The sequence below is a fragment of the Piliocolobus tephrosceles genome, chromosome 2 (genome assembly GCF_002776525.5).
Source record: "Piliocolobus tephrosceles isolate RC106 chromosome 2, ASM277652v3, whole genome shotgun sequence".
Taxonomy (NCBI): domain Eukaryota; kingdom Metazoa; phylum Chordata; class Mammalia; order Primates; family Cercopithecidae; genus Piliocolobus; species Piliocolobus tephrosceles.
The window spans coordinates 108,408,136-108,428,615 of record NC_045435.1 but is presented as its reverse complement, the minus strand read 5'-3'; the positions used below and the strand labels follow the sequence as shown (position 1 = coordinate 108,428,615).

At 36.4% G+C, this 20,480-nt stretch overlaps 1 protein-coding gene across 3 annotated transcripts in view; it reads left to right on the top strand.

Moving 5' to 3' along the window:
- KCNMB2 (potassium calcium-activated channel subfamily M regulatory beta subunit 2) overlaps positions 1 to 20,480 on the top strand; it is a 311,021-nt gene that overhangs the window by 13,277 nt on the left and 277,264 nt on the right. Inside the window, exon 1 of one of the 3 annotated variants that reach the window (XM_023184816.2) lies at positions 8,724 to 9,008. The exons of 1 other annotated variant lie outside the window; for it this stretch is intronic. In XM_023184816.2, the coding sequence (XP_023040584.1) occupies positions 8,998 to 9,008 (11 nt within the window). In that variant the 5' untranslated portion in view covers positions 8,724 to 8,997. Of the gene's footprint in view, positions 1 to 8,723; positions 9,009 to 20,480 lie in introns of those variants that run through there. One more of the 3 variants, XM_023184815.3, reaches the window with a different exon arrangement.

Below are 20,480 nucleotides of genomic sequence, written 5' to 3'. Positions count from 1 at the left end.
CCCTTTTTTTTTTTTTTTTTTTTTTTGTATTTTTAGTAGAGACAAGGTTTCACCATGTTGGCCAGGCTGGTCTCGAACTCCTGACCTCAGGTGATCTGCCTGCCTCAGCCTCCCAAAGTGCTGGGTTACAGGCATGAACCACCGCGTTGGGCTGCCTGTTCCTTTTTCAAGGCAGGTGAGCACACAGCAGTTTTAACAATAAGCTAAAGCAAGCTTTTTTCTAATGAGAAAGTTCTGTTAAATAAAGGTCAGCAAGAAAAGTAGCAACACTCATTGTCTCTTGTTTATGGTCCATCTGAGTATCATGTAAACTTGCTCAAATTTCTCTCCTGTGCATTGTTATTTTACCTAGAGTTTACCTAAATCACATTCCTCTCTACACTGGCTGGAATTCTTTGTCATTAATCAGAATAACAATAATGTTTCCAAATGTAACTTACAAGAAAAGTATGCATATTTTTTTTTTTCTTTTCAGCTATCTTTCCATCCCCTTGCATTATTTACGAAAAGAAAAATACCTCTTGACCAGTTAACTTAAAGGAAACTCTTACTTTGATAAGGTCAGTGTTGTGTTGGCTATACAAGTAAATTAACTAAGGAATTGATGTCATTTTCAGGTTCTCGCTTTAAATCTTCAGACTTAACCCCAAGGAGGGATTCTTTGTCTAATACTTCCTTTGTTAAGAAATAATTTGCCCTACAAAGGCATTACATTAAAAGAGGTCCTTGAGGATTATACATTATTCAAGAGGTATGTCAAGTTCCCAGGAGTTAGGAGTGAGATAGTGAGACAAATACCATGCAAAGGTACACAGTGCTTTGGATATTTTCATAGAAAAAATGTTACTAACAGAAGCTAAGAAAAGAACAAAGCTCTAAGAAGGAACATCAGTATTAGCAGGGTTTCAATCTCTTTTTTGCCACTAGTGCGGCAATTATGTGATATTGAGCAAGTCAGCATCTCGGTGCCTCAGTTTCCTCCTCTGTAAAATGGGATCGGAATACCTGCCACACAAGGGCTTCATATAAGTTAAATGAAATCATGTATGCCACATGGCTGGCCCAGTCCAGCACATAGTAGCATTTTAATAAATGACTCCTGTTTTTATTATTAAGATGAGAGTGGGTAATCATGTCAAATATTACAGAGAATTCAAAGGAAAGGCTTTGGATTTTGTGATTTGGGATCTGAATTCAATGACAAAGTGGGAGACCATTTTCCACAAAGAGGATAAGCACCAAAATCAGGTTGCAATGACATTAAAGGACTGAGCAAGTGGTGAGGATGTGGATTATTCTTTCCAAGAAAAAATATTCCCCAAAAGGAAAGTAAGAGTGAGGGCAGTTGACAAGGGGCTGGTGAGGATGAAGGAACAGTACAGATGCTTTTTCTTCCCAGAGGCTGGCTGTGAGGGCCTTTTGGTAGTTGATAAACTAATATCTTAAACCATCCCCATTTAGGACAGAAAAACTGAAGTTAAAACGCATTGAAAGCCCTATCCCAAGTCCCATGACAAGTAATGGCAGAGCCAGGATTTCCACCAACTCCTCTAACATAAACTGCAGGCCACACTGCCTGACCTAACTGTGAACCCATCACTTCTGCCTTTCGAACTTTCTTCACTAAGACATGTGCATTTCCGGAGAGGATTTGGAGGGAAAATCCTTGGAGAAATAGTTGTTTGTTCTAAGGTGACCACTGCTAACAAGTCCTTAAAAATATCCACAGTGTTACACAACATTTATTGAGCACTTTGCAGATGGCAGACACTTTACACAATAATATCAGTTATAGCTTGTGAACCTTTATTAAGCCAAGGATAGTACTAGGCATTTTACTTGCATTTAAAGTTCAGAACAGTCCTAAAATCCCTATCATGCACTTGAGAAATCTGTCACTCAGAAAGCATGATCAGCTTGCCCAGGGTCCAATACTCAAGCTGAAGCCCACCAGACTAACAGACTTTCAAGTATCCCATTTGACACCTGCTGGCCATTTGGCACACTTTCTCCCTAGGTACCAGTGTGCACAAGCCCCAAGTGTGCAGGTCTGGACTATGAGGTTCCAAGAGGGCCACACCCAGAGCTCCAGAACCCAAAAGAAAGCACATGACTCACACACAAACATCCGGGGCAGCTAACCCAGGCAATCTGCTTTCCTGTGGATCAAAATCTATCTTTTGTCTTTCTGTATGCACAAGGTAATGCATGGTGCTGGTCCCCATCCAGACGCTGACCAAGGTTTACAGATACGATTCTAAATGTCGACTGTGGAAGAATGATGTAACAGCACTCCCACCACAAACTCCCACACTGAGGAGTTGTGAAAGAGAAAGAAGAGTCCAGCAAAGAAGGAAAATGTTTTATAACAGATTTCCTATTCTTTTCTTAACATATCATCAAATTGTTTCTCTATTTTTCTGCAGTTTTATTTTTTGAATAGCCCCCCACCAAAATATTCTATTCTTTTGCCACCATCTCTAAGACAATTCAGTTTGACAACCCATTTCAGACAAAATACTATTACGCCTCTATTTTATTTACCTATTAATTTCAATAACTCTGTATATCAATGGCAATATAAGCTTTATTTTCTTTCTGTCTCATTTACCCAAAATCAGCCTTGATCTCATTAATGTGATGCATGGGCTGCTTTTCTTTAAATCACCTTTCCCAAAACTAGGTAGAATTTAGACCACAGTTTTTCCATCTCTATTAGTTTTCAAAATATGTATCTGTAACTGTTTTAACTCAAGCAAATAAGTATCCTTGCTTTCGCTTTTCTCTAAATTATGGGAATTCAAACAATCTATTATTCTAAAATTATTATAATTTGTATTCAAAAGCAATGTCCTAATAAGTCACATATTTTAAGCCTCAGTAGTCTGCTAGATTTGTGAATAAATACCATAGTCACTTCTGACAGCCCCCATAATGATGCTTAGATTTCTCTCTTTGCCAACTAGTGCAGAGTTTGATGTTATTTATGTTTCGAAGGCATAATAACGCCTAAGGGTTTCTTACTGGTAGTTCTACAATAAAGATAAGCAGAAAAAAATTGCCCTATGTTGTTATCTTAGCTGGATTTTTCTCACTGCTTGTCAACATGCTTCCTCTGCAGTGATATTGCATTCATTCATAATCACAAAAGAAAATCAATTTTAATAAAACATTAAAATGAAATTTCACCCGAACCTTCACCTGAAACTTGAACTTCTAAATTGCAGTTCACCTAAAGTCAGTTAAGATTTATGACAGATACATAAAATGTGAGGAAGGAAAAAGATTTCCCTTATTATCCTACCTAAGTACCATCTGGCACCATGCTAGAAAAGAACCCAAAATCCTGGTTTGCTGCTAGTCTTAATCTGGATATGTTTATAAGATTTGATTTAAAATTTTGAAAAACGAACTGAATATTGGCCAACACAGACTTTAACAATGCCCACTGAAAACAAAATTAAAAGGCATGGGCAAGCCACTCAAATGCAAGAAATTATGGGAATTGTGACCCAGACACAGAAAGAGAGTTTTTGGCTGAGGAATGTCACTCAGCACTGAGCGTTCTCTGATCAGCTTCAGAGAGATTCCTTTTTTTTTTTTTTTTTTTTTTGACAGTCTCCCTCTGTGGCCTAGGCTGGAGTGCAGTGGCACCACCTTGGCTCACCGCAACCTTCATTTCGTCTCTTGAGTTCAAGTGATTCTCTTGCCTCAGCCTTCCCAGGGAGCAGGGATTACAGGTGCACATGCTACCATGCCCAGACAATTTTTATATTTTTTAGTAGAGATGGGGTTTCACCAGGTTGACCAGGCTGTTCTCAAACTCCTGACCTCAAGGGATCTGCCTGTCATGGTCTCCCAAAGTGCTGGGATTACAGGCAAGAGCACTGCACCCAGCTACCGTTTCTATAGTACTGGAGGATTGTTCATATCAGTTTTCCTAAAAATAAAAGAGGGAATGAAGGTAAGCTGAGAAAAAAAATGCAAACAATTAGACGAAACCATTGAAAAGAAATATACCAGAGCCAGATTGTTTTAACAAAAACTATTAAAAGTAATAATAGCTAACATTTATTGATTACTTATTATATTTATGTGTCAGGTGTTATGCTTACATGATTATCTCATCTCATCCTGATGATAAAGCTATGAGGTAGGTTTTTTTTTTAATATCTGTTTCTCAGATGAGGAAACTGAGACACAGAAAAGACCTTCAACTTCTTCAAAGTTAGTTAATAAGAGTTACAGCCTTGATTCAAGTTCAGCTGATCCAGTCCTGATTCCAGAATTTATATACTTTATCCCTATTGTAATAAAATTTCAAACCACTATGCATGTAAAATCATAACCTTCAGGGGATATGGTTGTAGATACATTTAAATCAGCTTTTAATAAGAATTCAAACCTGAAATACTTATCAGAGTCAAATCTCAAAACTTCATTTCGTACCAAAGAACCATGCCTATTGTCATCTGGTGTTATAGAATGGAACTTCAAATCATAGTGATATTTAGAGAGTTCATAAACATGGATGTTTAAAGAAGAAATTTGTTTCTCTTATCAGTGTCACCTAGAACCTTATTAGAAATGACAATTCCTTTCTTTCTGATGTAGAACAAGTGACCCAACTTGCAAATTAATTTAATTCAATTCTTTTTAACATCAATTATCAAGCCCCTTTCAGAAAGAAAAAAAGCACTTATGCTTTTCCTTCCTCTCAAAAATAAAGAACTCAAGTTTGCATTATTTCTGTGAAATAAGTATAATTTACATTCAGAAGTCAGTAGGCTAGTAAGAAACTAAGGTTGATAAACAGACTAGACGATATGTTCCCTTAATCTCAAGTTGCTTGCAAATTAGTATTGATTACTACTCAAAAGAAAGCACTGTCTCGGTTTTCAAAAGCATATGGGTCTTGTGTAAGGACATGGGTCTCTGCTCTCTGCAAGTGACTTAATTATGGATAGAAGTTGTCTAGAGAGGACTTCACAAGGCTGTCAAACTAATCCTTCCTTAGCAGGTAGCTGATAAGAACATATGACCAAGACCATTGTACTTGTCATTTGAATTGGGATTAGTAAAAGTTGATGCCTTTAGGATGAAAAGAGAGGTGATAGAAATGGTAGCCTGACAGATCAGAGGAGCTGGCATGTTAGAAGAGTTTCCTCACACATGGAAAGCCCCCATGCTACCTGCTGCTCAGGTGGACTCTGCAACTGGGAAGTTCCAAGAGCAATGAGAGTCAAAAGAAAGACTGAACAGAACATTTGACTCTTTCTCAATAAAGTAACTCTTCATCATCCACAAACCTTCCCCTAGCAAAAAATTTTCTTCCCTGTGCCGCCAACTCCTGTTGTCTGACACAATACCCAATTTAATCTAATGGAATCACATGAAGTTAAGAGCGTGAGCTTTCACACCTGGGACTTGGCCCCTGTCCTCTCATTACTCTCTGTGTCATCTTGGGCAAGTTACTTAAGGTTTTCAGCATCAGTTTCTACATCTATAAAACGGGTGTTCATAATGTTTATCTTGCAGGTCTTTTGGGAAGTTTGCATGAAATGACATATATAAGACATGTGCTCATATGATGGGTGAGCAATCAAAACTAGTCGTTGTTATAAAAGCATGGGCTATGTTCACAAAGTCCTATTGTCAGTGTTCACTTTATGGTGAATAGCCATTTCTACTGTATTGCGGTTTGTGGGGAGGAGCCCCAGTGGGAGGAAGAATGGGGAGATATTTTTGTTTACTCAGATAGATTGTAAGTCCCTGATCCTTGATACTAACTACATCCAAGAAAGAATATCATATCTGACATTAAGGGCCTAACCTAAGTGGTGGAGACTATACACGTGGTGCTGTATTAGAAAGTAGAATGTGCTCACTGTTATACCAGACTCACAAAGCACTTTGGGATCACCAAAGAGGGGAAAGCTAATTTTGACCAGGAGTTGAGGATGCCATCATGGAAGCCTGCGTATTTGATCTGTGTCTTAAACTAGGGATTGAATACAAATTAGAAATAAGAAGGAAATGACACCTCAAAATTTCAAAAGCAAAACAGTCACAACCTGGGATGCATAGGATATGGAGAGTAAATAGGAAAAAGAAGAGTGAAAGATAACTAGAATTTAGAAGCCCAGAAAACTGGAAGGACAGTGCTAACTGAAGTTCAGCAGGATGTCACAGAGAAGGGGTGAAATCAGTAGAAGATGATAAACTCAGGTTGAGTTTGAGGTGGAGGAAGAACATCCAGATGAGGATATATCCCGGTGACGTATAACTTACAACTCAAGGAAGAGATGCAGATTTCAGAGTCATTTTCATGGATGTGATCATTTAAACTTAAGCAATCATTTTAGGGGAGAGAATAAATCAATAATTTAAAGGCAACTAGTATAGAACAGTAAGAAGCAGCTATGCTTTGGGGACTCATAGACACACAGTTTTGTTTGTTTGTTTTTTGTTTTATGTTTTATGTTTTTTGTTTTTTTGAGATGGAATTTTGCTCTTATTGCCCAGGCTAGAGTGCAGTGGTGCAATCTTGGCTCACTGCAACCTCTGCCTTCCAGTTTCAAGCGATTCTCCTGCCTCAGCCTCCCAAGTAGCTGGGATTACAGGTGCCCGCCATCACGCCTAGCTAATTTTTTTGTATTTTTAGTAGAGACAGGGTTTCACCATGTTAGTCAGGCTGGTCTCAAACTGTTGACCTCGTGATCTACCTGCCTTGGCCTCCCAAAATGCTGGGATTGCAGGCAAAGGAAACTTTGTGCAACTGGGAAGGAAACCAGGCGAATGCAGAATCACAGATGCCAAAGGAAGAGCGAATTCTATAGTGGCAAGGGTGATTGGGAATGTCAGGCCCTAAAGAGAACCTGAGTAGCATGAAGCATGAGGGACTGTGTATGCCACACAGTGACTGCAGAGAAAGCTGTTTCGGGGCTACCAAGGAGCAGAAGGTAAAGTAGGAGAGAGATGCATAGAATCGTAGCTTGAGGGACAAGGGAAGGTGTTTTATTAGGATAATAGAAGCCTAAATACATTTGCAGGTTGGAGGCAAGGAGCCAGTGAAATGGATTAAAACTGAAGAATAAACAAGGATTAATTAATCAATCAAGACCTCCAGAGCACTGGTTGTCAACCCTTTCTTAACATAAAACTCACCTAGGACCCTTATTATAATACTAACACCTGGTCGTGATTCTGATCAGGATTATTTACTAGTTTATCCAGGTGATTCAAATCTGTATCTAGGTATGAGAGTCACTGACTTAGAAGAACTGGACATTGGATTAAGACCACTGTAGATGGTTATTTTGCAATGACAAAGGCTCTCTTTTTCCTCTGAGATGAGGGTAGTATAGTACTGGGGTGGAGGAGTAAGAAAAGGATGAATTAAGAGCAGAAACATTTAGAAAGACTTTGAAAGAACTCTTGATGAATGGCTTCAAACCGAGAAAGTAGAAGGTGAGATGCTTACATTAAGGGTGCAAAAGTGAGATTGGGCCATAAAAGAAATTTAAAGCATTCCAAATAACTATTACGATTTCCACAGAGATAAACAAACTGTCCCATTACTGCTTTGTTCTCTCTACCCTTATTAGTTGGCCATGCCTTTACAAAGAAAGGGCATTACTGTGTTTCCTGTTACTCTTATGAAAAAGTGAAAAAGAAATATTATAATTGGGGAAGAGCTAGAACAGTAGTAACGTTAATAGAGCCTTAGTGAAGACTTTAAGTAAGGGGATCAACAATAAGGAAATCTAAGCAGTGCATTGAGGTCTCTGTGAAGTCACTGAGAATTCATCCTTGATGGGATCTTGGAGATTATCTCACCCACCTCCTCCCATTTAAATTATGAGTAAACTAGGATTCAGGGAGATTCTGTGATTTGACCACCATCAAACAGCAAGTCAGCAACACCAAGAGACGCTGAAATGAAGCGTTGGAGCCCCACACCAGTGCCTTCAGCTCCTGCACACACTTGGCCTCCTGACCTCTGTCATGAGGTTCCTGGTTAGAAATGGCTGTCGTTCTTTTGGGAGGATTAATAAGAAAATCTGTATGTTGCTTTTAGCCCTTCACAAGACAGAAAAAAAATGTTCGATTTCTTCTTTATTGCTGTTATTACGTGAAGCAGATTGAATTGCTGCATCTCTGAAGAGTTTCTTAGGACTAGTGTGAAGTTTCCCATTTTAACCCACGTCAATTTTAAATTGCCCATGGAATACACAGATAACTGACTGTAATAATTCAGTTGCCACACTCAATACATTGTTTGAAATCCAATGAAAGGCAAAAGGAAAACTTGCAATCCTACAGAATCAGCAGGATAGATCCTGCAAGCTGTAACAGGACTTATTTGAATTAATTAAAAAGGAGCTGGGTGTGTAGTAACAAGATCAGTGGGTCTCCGCTGCGTGGCTACAATACAAGGGTAGGAACTGCAATCCTCTGGGCCTGGGGTTTTTTAAATCTGTAAAACAAGATGAATAAGCTAGAACACTTCTTCCAGAATTAAGTCTCTCTCATTTTTGTCTGTATTTTAATTTTTGTCATCCCTCCACCAACATTTCTAAAATAGTTAAAATCAAACTATAAAGAATATTTCAAGGATCATAGTTGCAGGTTTTTTAAATTACAAATAAATTTATGGCTCAATTTCAGGTTCCTTATCTGTAAAATAGAGGAGCGTTGGTGTAAATACTCTAAACTCAGCTCTGTGCTTCAGTGGGCTTTTCACTACCTTTAGTTAGTTGCACTAGGCTGGTTGCTATTTACTTTGCATGGTTGACTGCTCTCTTCCCACATTGTGTGCCAGGAAGGGCACTGCACCTTGGTACAAACGCTGCTGGGCACCTTTCTGTTTTCGTTCTTTGCTTCATCCTATACAAGTATGCAGTACAATCTTTGGTTGTTTCATGAGCCCTGGGGGCACGTTGGAAGGAACTGAGAGAAAGAGCAACAAAGCGGCGAGTGGTGTGACAGGGCAGCATGCGCTGTGGGTAAGCTGGACTCACCAAAGAACTGTGTTTATTTTGCATTCATCTCCATGAATTAATAAAAAGAATTGGTGACACACAAAGAGAGGAGAGGCTACGATTTAAAAGAGCTGTATTGGTTTAGATGTTTTGTAAAATGATTACATTATGGAAAAGTGTAGAAAATGTGATATTTCCTGGCTTTGGAACTATCTGTATGACTATAAAGTCAGGAGTGGAGGCACATGAGGACTTGTGGGAATGGTTTCTTTCACAGGAAAGTGATTTTTCTTTTCTCAGTTGGATTTAGGGTTATTCTTGATTCTAATGCATATTTTCTCATATTTTAAAAGATTGCATGATGTTAATTCACAAGTCTCAGATTTCAACTCTAATATAATACATTGGAATCATGACTTTTCTCAGCCTTTCAAATTCTCAATTATTTTACTATCAGAATTTTCTTGGATTTGAACAATTTTTTAGAAGAAGCTCTGTCTAGACATGCAAACTGAGTTGGAAAATGGATATAAGCATCTAGATGACTCTAGAAAAAAATCTTAATTGTTTTAGGCAACAAATGTCTAGTCTTCACTGGTGTTAATTATCCAAATATGTATTTTATGTCACTAATTAACTTTTCACACGTATAAATTGTCTTACAAAAACATTTAACAACACTATTATTTTCCAGGACTCGTTTTTCCTCTGCATACTAGATCACAGTATTTTTAGTGATGAGAAAATATATACAAATTCAAACTGACAGCAATTCATGAATCTCTAATATTCCAATATGCTCTGGTATATGTTGTCCACTTTGCAAAAATGATTATTAATAGCCTGACTGCAAAATTGTTTAAGAAACATTTCATTTTAAATTAACCATAATTAATTTTTTCAGACTATACAGATGCATGAAGTTCATTTTCCTTGCCCATATTTAGTTTTTCCTGTTTAATAAAAATTATATATAATATATATAAAATATATGTTAAAACAATATATGTATATTTATATATTCCTTTATGTGTATGCAATATATTTATTATATATATTATATATATCCCTTTTATTAAACAGGGAAAATGAGTATATAAATTACTAATATATATAAATTACTTTATATATATATATATATATATAAATTAAGAACCACAAGAAAGAAAAAAATTGGCAAGTAATTAGTCAGTTCATTTGATTATTTTAGATCACCAAACAGAATACTTCAAGTTTTCCAAGATACTTTGTACCATTTGGTTCAAATGTTTCCTGTGAGAGGCTAATTTATTAGCAAGAACAGAGTGAGTTAGAGATAAGAAAGGGTGAGAACCCAAGTAATTGACATCTAATCAGGAGGCCTTTGTCTGAGAACCTGAGGTGACTAATAAAAACTGACAATCAAAGGGAGGGAGACTTCTATCTGGAGAGTACTTCTCATGAAAACAAATAATGCACAATTAAATTAAATATATCACCCCACTGAAGCAATTGTTATTCCCAACTTTATCCTTAGAATTCTTTTTCCAAGCTTGAGATTGTTGTATGGGCAAATATGTTCCACTGAACCACACAAGCACAACTAAATCAATCAACCAGTAGTCAGTCAATCAATGAAATCTATCTAAAGCCAAAGTTTTCTTCTCCTAAATATAGCGAGATAATTGACTTTGCTCTACACTGTGCTTTGAAGATAGAGAGTTCACTGACATAAGGTGATAAAGAATTTAGACATTAGCTAACATTTTTGAGCACTACGTGTCACGGATGTGCTAAATGATTTCTGTCTCGTCTTTTATCAGAATTTTTGAATTAACTATATGAAGTTAGTGCATTTTTGTCCCCAAATGTGGACACTAAGGCTTGACTACGGTTGCTTGCCCAAGATAACACAGCTGCTAAACAAAAGAACCAACATGCAAACCCAGGGCGACCTGATTACGACACTATACCATCTCCTTAGGCACAGCACTGTTTTGCTTCAGATGTTTCTGGACACTCAGAAGCACACAGCAGAGTATCAGTTATCTGAGGCTAAAAGGCATGCCATATGTTGCCTCTGCATCCAAAAAAGTGCCAATGATAATGCCACACTCAGAGTGTTGTTTGAAAAATATCTATCGAATTGTATTCACAAATGAAAACACTTTTCTCTAATGATGTATCGTCTCACTCTGCTAAGAAATCAAGTATGGCTTCATAAAATTTTAGTCATAAAGATAATGTTATTTGAACAGGAACAAGATGGCATTATGAATAATAGATTTCAATCTATTAAGCACAGAGCTACAGCAACAGTTTAACAGGATAATGCAAGGATTATTATAAAATTTTTAGAGATTACTGTAAGTAGCACATGATCCCCTTTGCTATTAATATAAACAAAACAATGCTGAGAAATAGGCCATTTTGTGTACTTGCTTTTACATGAAACCTGTATGGAGTTGTGCAACTAGACTAGGGTTAGGACAGCCGAGTTCTAGTCTTGGTTCTGAAACTAAATGGCTCTATGACTCTCAGCAAAAGACTGACCTTTTCAGGCCTAAATCTCCTCATGGTTAAATGTAGGGAAGGATCAGATGAGATAATTTATAAGGTCCTTCCAACTCTAAAATCCCATCATTCTGTAATAGTGCTGCATTAGATTACAACGTTAGCATAGTTGGAAATGCTCACTTTACAATTTTTTTACCTTTTGCAAAATTCCCTGTATCAGGAGATTCAAAACATACTTTATGACAAATCTCAGAAGGGAAAGAAATACAGCAGCCTTTTAGCTATAATCTGATACGCAGTAACTATAGTGTATGTGCAAGGTGAAGGAAGAGTGACAAAGTGAGACTAACAAAAGGAAAAACAAAACTGTCACCATTACAGGACATCAGACCAGCCAAGATGTGATGAAAGACATGGCAAGATTCACATAGGGAATTAGAGCAATCTGAGCCATTTTCTAGAACTTTCTCATAACATAATATTAATTGGGTTTACTTAAAATTCAGTTATCCACTTTGGTGTACATAAAATAAAATCGAAAATATTATAATCAGGACTTAACTGTACTTACAATTAGCGACTGTTCCTGTACAAATACAGTTTCTAGTAACACTGTATATAAAGCAATGCTATATACATAGACCTGGAACCCTCAGTGCTGGGTTCTGTGCCTACCTTTCTATAATTAGCTGTGTTATCTTCATTAATGAATGTGACCTTTCTGACAGATATGTTGCTTAGCTCTAACACAACTGATCTTATATTGATACAAAAACAATATGTTTTGGTTATTGCAATCACTCACTGACTTCTATGAAGTAGGTCCTGGTAAGTGGAGGGTCTGTTGTTAGCCGAGGGGATGACAAATGTGACCCCTATGTTTGGCACAGCTGGGCCAAGACTGCATAATTAAGGGAAAGAGATTGAGAAGCCCCAGAGAGAGGATTCTGGGAAGGGAATCAAAGTAGACTCTTTAATGTTGAATCATTCAAAATAGAAATCTGTGTCTTAAAATCCCCAAAACATAGAAATGAAAAGCCACAACAAGAATACTGAGAAGACATCTGCAAAGTACTTTTAAAACATTGAGATTCTGGCTGGGTGTGGTGGCTCACACCTGTAATCCCAGCACTTTGGGAGGCCAAGGCAGGCAGATCACGAGGTCAGGAGTTTGAGACCAGTTTGACCAACATGGTGAAACTCCGTCTCTACTAAAAATACAAAAATTAGCCAGGTGTGGTGGCATGTGCCTGTCATCCCAGCTACTCAAGAGACTGAGGCAGGAGAATCGCTTGAACCCGGGAGGCAGAGGTTGCAGTGAGCTGAGGTTGTGCCACTGCACTCCAGCCTGGGTGACAGAGCAAGACTCTATCTCAAAAAAAATTGAGATTCTGATTACAGTGGGTACCATATGTCATAGAAGGACAATGATTAATATATAACAATAGTGACTAAAACAAACTCTGACTGAGACAAGAAATTCAGTACTGATGTAGGTCTGAATATCATAGTACTGAGAACGGGACATTTAATCCAACCGGAAAATTTTAGAGGAAAAATCAGACCTACCTAACAATTGCATGTTGTTGCTTTGTATAAAGTAGAGTAGTTAGAAAGTAAACGGATGGGAATAAAGATTTATCAAACACCCACTTCTAGTGAGGCACAGTGCTAGGTGATGTACATGCATTGCCTTATCTAATCCTCATATTAATCTTGAGAAAAAAGGTACTTTATTCCCATTTCTGCACAAGAAAATTAGAGCTCAGTTTTAAAAACTTTCCCACCTCTCATAAACTTGATGGATTATAAGTCAATACAAATGTTTTGGAGGGTAATTCATCCAAATCTATCAAAAAATTTAAGAAGCAAAATTATTACCTCAGCAATGAGAGTTTTAGCCATTTATTCCTCAGAAATACTTTTTCATGTGTGCAAAGATATTACGTGCAATTCTCCTCATTGCTGCATTATTTGTAATATTTAAAATTTTGGAGGCAACCTAACAGCTATTTGGTAAAACAACTTATGATATATCTATATTCTAGAATACTTTAAAGGAAATAAAAATATTAAAGTATATGAAATTAAATTCATTTGGAAGAATATTTTAGTAATATTTCTTAGTATAAAGATCAAAATACAAAAATATAATAAGTAGCAAAATTAACTTTTTATTAATAAAGTATATATCCATCTGTATGGATATAGTGAACGATCTGGAACACTACATGCTGAGTGATTAACAGTAGTTACAACTATAGAATGGGATGAAGGGCTAGAGCAGAAGAGACCACATCCTACTTTCTGCTGTTCTGTATCATTTAAACTATCTCAAACAGAAAAGTACCACTCCATTTAAAAAGGTGGAAAGGCATAATGAACCCAAAGTCACATGAGCAGCCACCAGCATTCAGGACTCATCACAGTTCTTGCTTCAGTATTGACTTCTAAGTTTACATTTTGGGATTCCTCTTCTTCTGAAATGACATTACACTGTCTAGAATGGAAAATGATGATGCACAGCAGAATTATGTGAGAGAATAGAAAAAAATGTCCAAGGAACATCAATTAAAGCATGGATGAAGGCCATGGCAGCAGCCACAAACTCATCCTTTTGCCAAGAATTAATCTATACCTCTAGACATGAAGATTGATACAAAGAAAGTGTTGTGTCACATGAGTTTGTTTTTCTAAGAGTGTCATTCTTTAGAGCAGGTCTAACTATGTGATTAAATTACCCCCAGAAGACATGGTCAGGTACACATAGCTATCATTGATAAAACCACTTTCAAATTCTCTACCAATGCATTTATAGCTCCAAACTTAAATCTTCAGCATCTCCTCTGGCTTTTCTCATATAGTATCCTGCTGAAAATCGGGATGCTGATCAATCACAACCTCACAATATAAATCTCATACCAGGAAGAAAAGCTGGATTTTTAGAAACACTACAATATTTAATAACACTGATTATAATTATTAATGAAATCTAGAACCCACAAACAAGTTAACAAAGAGTAAAACCTGAATATAAAAAATTCAGAAATATGTCCAAAGTTCCATGAATATTGAAGGTAGACAAACTAAATGACAGTAACTTATCTCTTCGAATCTTACTGGCAGGTTCTTACTGGCAAAGGGAATATCATGAGAATAAACTGAAGCACCCAAAGATGGTTGAACCAGATGTCCTCTAAGGTCTTTTCTTCTCTTATATGCATTTCTTCTAAAACATCTAGGTAATAATACATGAAGTCTTTCAGATGAAAATGATCAAGGCTGATCTGCTAAGGTCTATGGTAGTCTATAACTTTCTCAAGGTATAATTTTAGTCCAACTTTTTTCTGGCCTATTAAAAAACAAGATAAAACCATGTTTAGAATGTGCAGCTTACTAAAGGTATTAATTTTCTATTAGATACTTTTAGAGGTAGGTCTAAATACAAATTGAATCACATCTGTAAAGTTCAATGATCTCAGCACTTGAGTGGCAATATCTGGCTGTATCACACAAACACACATGCACACTTGCACATGTGCACACGCATGTGTGTGCACACACACACATACACACACGCTCCTACTTGGCAATGTTAGCTCAGAGACAACTCATAAGGACTATGACACACAAGCCATTCAAAAACTTTCTCCAAAACCAAATCAAAAGAAGTATCAGTCTATCTAGCCATTACATCCTGTCTTCTTCAAGAAAACCACTGTTTCTCTCTTTTTTGTTTTGAACCCAATGTCAGAGAGGAATAGCATATTAATTTAATTTTTTAAATCAAGTAAACATAGAAAAACTATCCCTTACTTTAAATTTAGATAAATGTGTACAAATACAGAAAACTCCATATGAATGTTACTCAAGTGGGGGCATTTCAGCAAAAATTCATTTTACTAAGGATACATTTACAGTGCGCACTTTGCAAAAGTTACCAAATATCACTATGCTTAACAATGTGCATTCATATTGTATGAATTAGCCACCTAATGGTTCCCCAGGAAATATTACAGCAAAACACACTGATGTTGGTATAATTGAGAAACATTCATTTAAAGAAAAACTTCCTATCTTTTGTAGCTCTAGGTACTGAGGATGCATTATGATGAATAATTACACAGATTAATAAGATGTCTTCAAACCTTCTAGTACTTAAGGTTTGTTAAGTACCAGAGTACTTAACAAAATCCTGGAGTAGTTAGATTATTTCCAAACAAGCATATTGAGACTCTATTGAAGGTGTACTTTGCATATCACTATTGCAGGTTTTCTCATTCTGATCTTTATCCTTGCCATTATCTGACCAGAAGTAGAAAGATCAATGGAAGTAATACAAGTTTCTGAGTGTACATGTAGATGACAGTACACGTGTGTAAGAGCATGTGAGAGTGTGTGTGTCCAAATAGCTCACTTAAGCATGGTATCATTTATAAGCCAATATCTGTTTGAAAATTACCTGCAATGTAGAAAATAGTTGAGGGGGAAGTCCTGAGTAACAAATAGAAATGTCTAAAAGTGGAGATTAAGTAGACACATATGTAATACAACTAGTGGCTTAGAGAAGGTATTCAATAAATGATCACTATATTATTATCATCATTATTCCCTCTGCATGGCTACACAGAGAACCTGAAATCACTAGCAAACTTATTTAGCCTTAAAGCAGATAAAAAGCAATCAGCTGAAATGGAGGACACATTTTGCTATAGTCAGGCCTGCTTATAATAGCAAAGATGTTATAATGTTACAGCTAGCATTCTAACAATAAAGAAAAAATATAGAGAAAATTATCAAAGACAGACATAACTTAAAGAGCAGCATGTGCCAGGACATTTGCACCAGGACAAATAGTTTAGACTATTTGTAGCCGGAGAGAGAGCATCATTTAATATTTGCAAAACACACACTTTATGTTCTTAATGATGACACTGTTAAAAATAGCAGCTGTGGAGTCAGACTTATCTAAGTTCAAATCCCAGCTCTACCACCCTGTGGTTTTGTGATCTTGGCTAAGTTACTTAACCATGATTCTTAGTTTACTACTCCCTTAAATAAAGAGTCTGTCTCTTCCTCACAGTACTAGGTCTAAATGAAACGTCGAATGTAATTGGCTAACACAGGGTCCACCACATGGAATCCATTTAGGTAACTACATTATTATTTACACATTTTGCTTAAGAAAACACAAAAATATGTGATTTAAGATCCCTTTCAAATATTTTAATGTTATAAGACAATGTTTTCACTTAAAGAGGTAGTTTTTAGTTATCTAGAAAATTAACATATGGAAAGCCTAATTTCCACAGGACACTGCTGTTAGACTTGGTTTATAATATATACTCAGACACAGATAAGAAGATATGTAATCAAAACTAGAAAGAAAAAGTAGTTTCCCTTTCTCCTTTTTATCTGAGTCAAAGCAAGTTCATAAATGTCTCAGACTCTAAAGGCTGTTGACTAATTGCTGAAACGGGGCCAGCCACTACACCACTGTGAGTGTAACTACACCAGGTTGGATGTATGTTCCTGCTGTGTTTCTTTCATGATACCTTCCTGTTTCCCTTTTTGAAACCACAGACAAAATCTAGATCCCTCCAGAAAACACATTCATAAATGCCGGTGATATCTTGAACACTCACAATGTCAGAGGAAGGAATTCTGCTTGGAAAGAGCACAAAACCTTCTGATGACATTCATGCTATAATCATGGGGAGAGTCAATCAGTTTAATAGTCACAGTACTTCATAGCTCTTAAGAGGAATGGTAAAAGGAAAGGGAGAGAAATACATCATAACCAGCACTTTTCCAGTGCTTAGAAGACACTCAATGAATACTTATTGAACTAATAAATGTATTTATCCTACCTGGAATGGGTAGAGAAATTTTTAAGATGATAGATAGATGATAGATAGATAGATAGATAGATAGATAGATAGATAGATAGATAGATAGACAGACTGAACTAGAACCTTGGTTCAAAAGAATTGAGTCTCTGTATTATTCAGAACAGTTTTGGATATAAATGATAGAAACACATTTCAAATACATCCAACCAAATATTGATTATACTGGCTTACATAAGTAAAAATATCAGGCGTTGACTGGCTTAGCATAGCTGCTCAAAAGTGTTCTCTCTTTATTTCTCGGCTCTTTTTCTTTTGGGTTGGCTACATTTTCCAGAAGATTTCCCCCATGTATTAGGAATAGATAGCCACCAGAAGCTTCAGAGCTACATAGACTTTGCCCTCAGTAGGACAGAGAGGCTCTCTCTTCAAATATCCAAAGAATTACCTTAAAAGAGGACTTCAAGTGACATGACCCTGCTTAAATCTGATTGGCCCCACACGATCATGGTGGCTAATCACAATGGTTAGAAGCATAGCACATTCTAATTTACCACTTTGGTTCATGTAACCACATCTGTGATGGAGAGGAGCGAAACTACCCTTTGATTGATAGCCTCATCCAAATCATGGTAAGAGAAATAGGCAATTTCCAAAAGAAAGGATGTAGAAGAAACAAGATAATAGATGTCACCTACAGCTTCTTCCATAAATTACTTTTACATCCTTGGTTAGTTCCCTCCTGGAGCCTCCATAGTACTGTAGTCAGCTGTTTACAACTGCCGGACTGCCTCAGGATTTAAACATTCTGAGTAGAAAAACATGTTTTCCTCACAACCTGGTGTGTTGAACACCATCTGCACTCTTTAATTTCAAGGGATAACTTATGCAAAACCACTTTGTAAACTGTAAAGAATTATATAAATGTAAATATTTAGGATAACTAACTTAATGGTCTTCACCCTTCTGAAAGAGTTAAAAAGTCAGCCCTTCTATCTCAAAATTCAGTGATTTTCAAGGGATAATGCAGAACTGCTTCCAGCAATAGCTTCTGCATCTATGCCTCCTTCACCTTATATCTGTTTATTGCATGCCTTTTTTTTTCCTGATTTATATCATGAAGGGGCTGAAGATGAAATTTTAAAACTGTGTTATTATCTTGAAACATAACTCCTATAGTATTCATTGTAATATTATTTCTCTACTCCTGGCATGGAGCAAGATTATTTGGAATGTAGCCATGTCTGTTTTTCTTTTCTTTTGTTAGTAATGACATCTAATCTGGTATGCATTGGCCCTTTCTCCTGTGCATGTTATTTATTTTAATCTTCAGAATGAAGTAGTTTGTTTTCAATACTCCCCAATTTATTTGTAGTGTCTTACAAATCATCACTATCTTGAAACTTCAGTCTCTCACCCATTGAAAATGGTTTCCTAGTTTTCATGTATTTTTAATTATGCTGGGAGACAAATCATAACCCTCTCAAGGAGGACTATGTTTTATACATTTTTTAAATCACTCACAATGCCCTGCAATCAAAAAAGTCCCCCACAATTTTTTAAATTTAGTCTGAGAAATTAGGAAGTCATTAGACAAAATGTGAAGATATTTAAAGAAAGACTAGAAACTTATCTCATTAAAATGAACCCAACTGCAATAGAAGGTCATTATAATTAAAATATTTCCAGTCCCTTCTGGACAGTGACCAATAGTAATGATGCTTTTTGTGTGTGTGTGTGTTTTTTTTTTTTTTTTTTTTTTTGCTCTTGGTAAATGTTTCCTTTGTTAATAACTCAGTATAACAAAGACTTTTAGTGCTCAATTCTTTTCACATAATTGTTACTAGCTATTGTGGAGAGGAAAAAACATAAACTCTTGATTCTAGAACAAAGAACAAGTGAAAAAAGGAGCAGAAGGCACCAACTAAAAGAGCAAAAACCTTGCAAAGAAATGACTGTCAAGAGAAATACGAAATGCAGCAATTTTTATTCTCACAAAAACGGGGGTAAAAGGTAATATCATTAATGAACTCTGATAAGAAGAAAAGGAGCTTTGACCACAAATATATGCTATCTTACTTTACAATTTACACCAAAGTTTTATCTGTTTTGCCTCATAGGATGTAACCATTCAATGACGCTTTGAAATAGCTATTATATGTTCATCACTTTGGGATTGGGAAACTGTGTTTCAGACTTAAAGTGGTTTTTCCCAAGAAAGCAAGGTTAGCCATATTCTGATGTAAACATTTTGTACTGTTTCCACAATGTCACAGAGGTTTCTATTTTCTTCCACAAATTAACTGTAAAGTTTTAAAACATCGAATTACTATCTGTATTTATACAATCTCTAATTTATTACAATTTTATTCTTTCTACTTTTTAGTTGCTCTATATATGTGTATGTATGTGTAGCAGAGTCTTTTGTGATTTTTTTTATTTATCAGGCATCATGGCTTTCCTGGCTCTATTGGTCAAGAGTGTTTTGTTGTTGTTGCTGTTGTTGCTGTTTTAACACAAATGACTGCTTTGAAACTGACAACTTTCACATTTCCCCTTTTGATCAAGATCTAATAATGTGTTACATAAATATATAGTAAATAAGTAAATAAAATAGAAGGAATATTTGTAAGTAAATTTGTAAAGGCAAATTCTGTGGATCTGCCTTTTCCTTATGGATATATATATATTTTGTTTTATTTATTTATTTATTTTAAGTTCTGGGATACATGTGCAGAACATGCAGGTTTTTTACATAGGTATACATGTGCCATGGTGGTTTGCTGCACCTATCAACCTGTCATCTAGGTTTTAAGCCCCGCATGCATTAGGTATTTGATCTAATGCTCTCTCTCCCCTTCCCCCCCACCCCCCGACAGGCCCTGGTGTGTGATGTTCCCCTCCCTTTGTCCATGTGTTCTCATTGCTCAACTCTCAATTATGAGTGAGAACATGCAGTGTTTGGTTTTCTCTTCCTGTGTTAGTTTGCTGAGAATGATGGTTTCCAGCCCATCCATGTCCCCACAAAGGACATGAAGTCATTCCTTTTTATGGCTGCGTAGTATTCCATGGTGTATATGTGCCACATTTTCTTTATCCAGCCTATCATTGATGGGCATTTGGGTTGGTTCCAAGTGTTTGCTATTGTAAA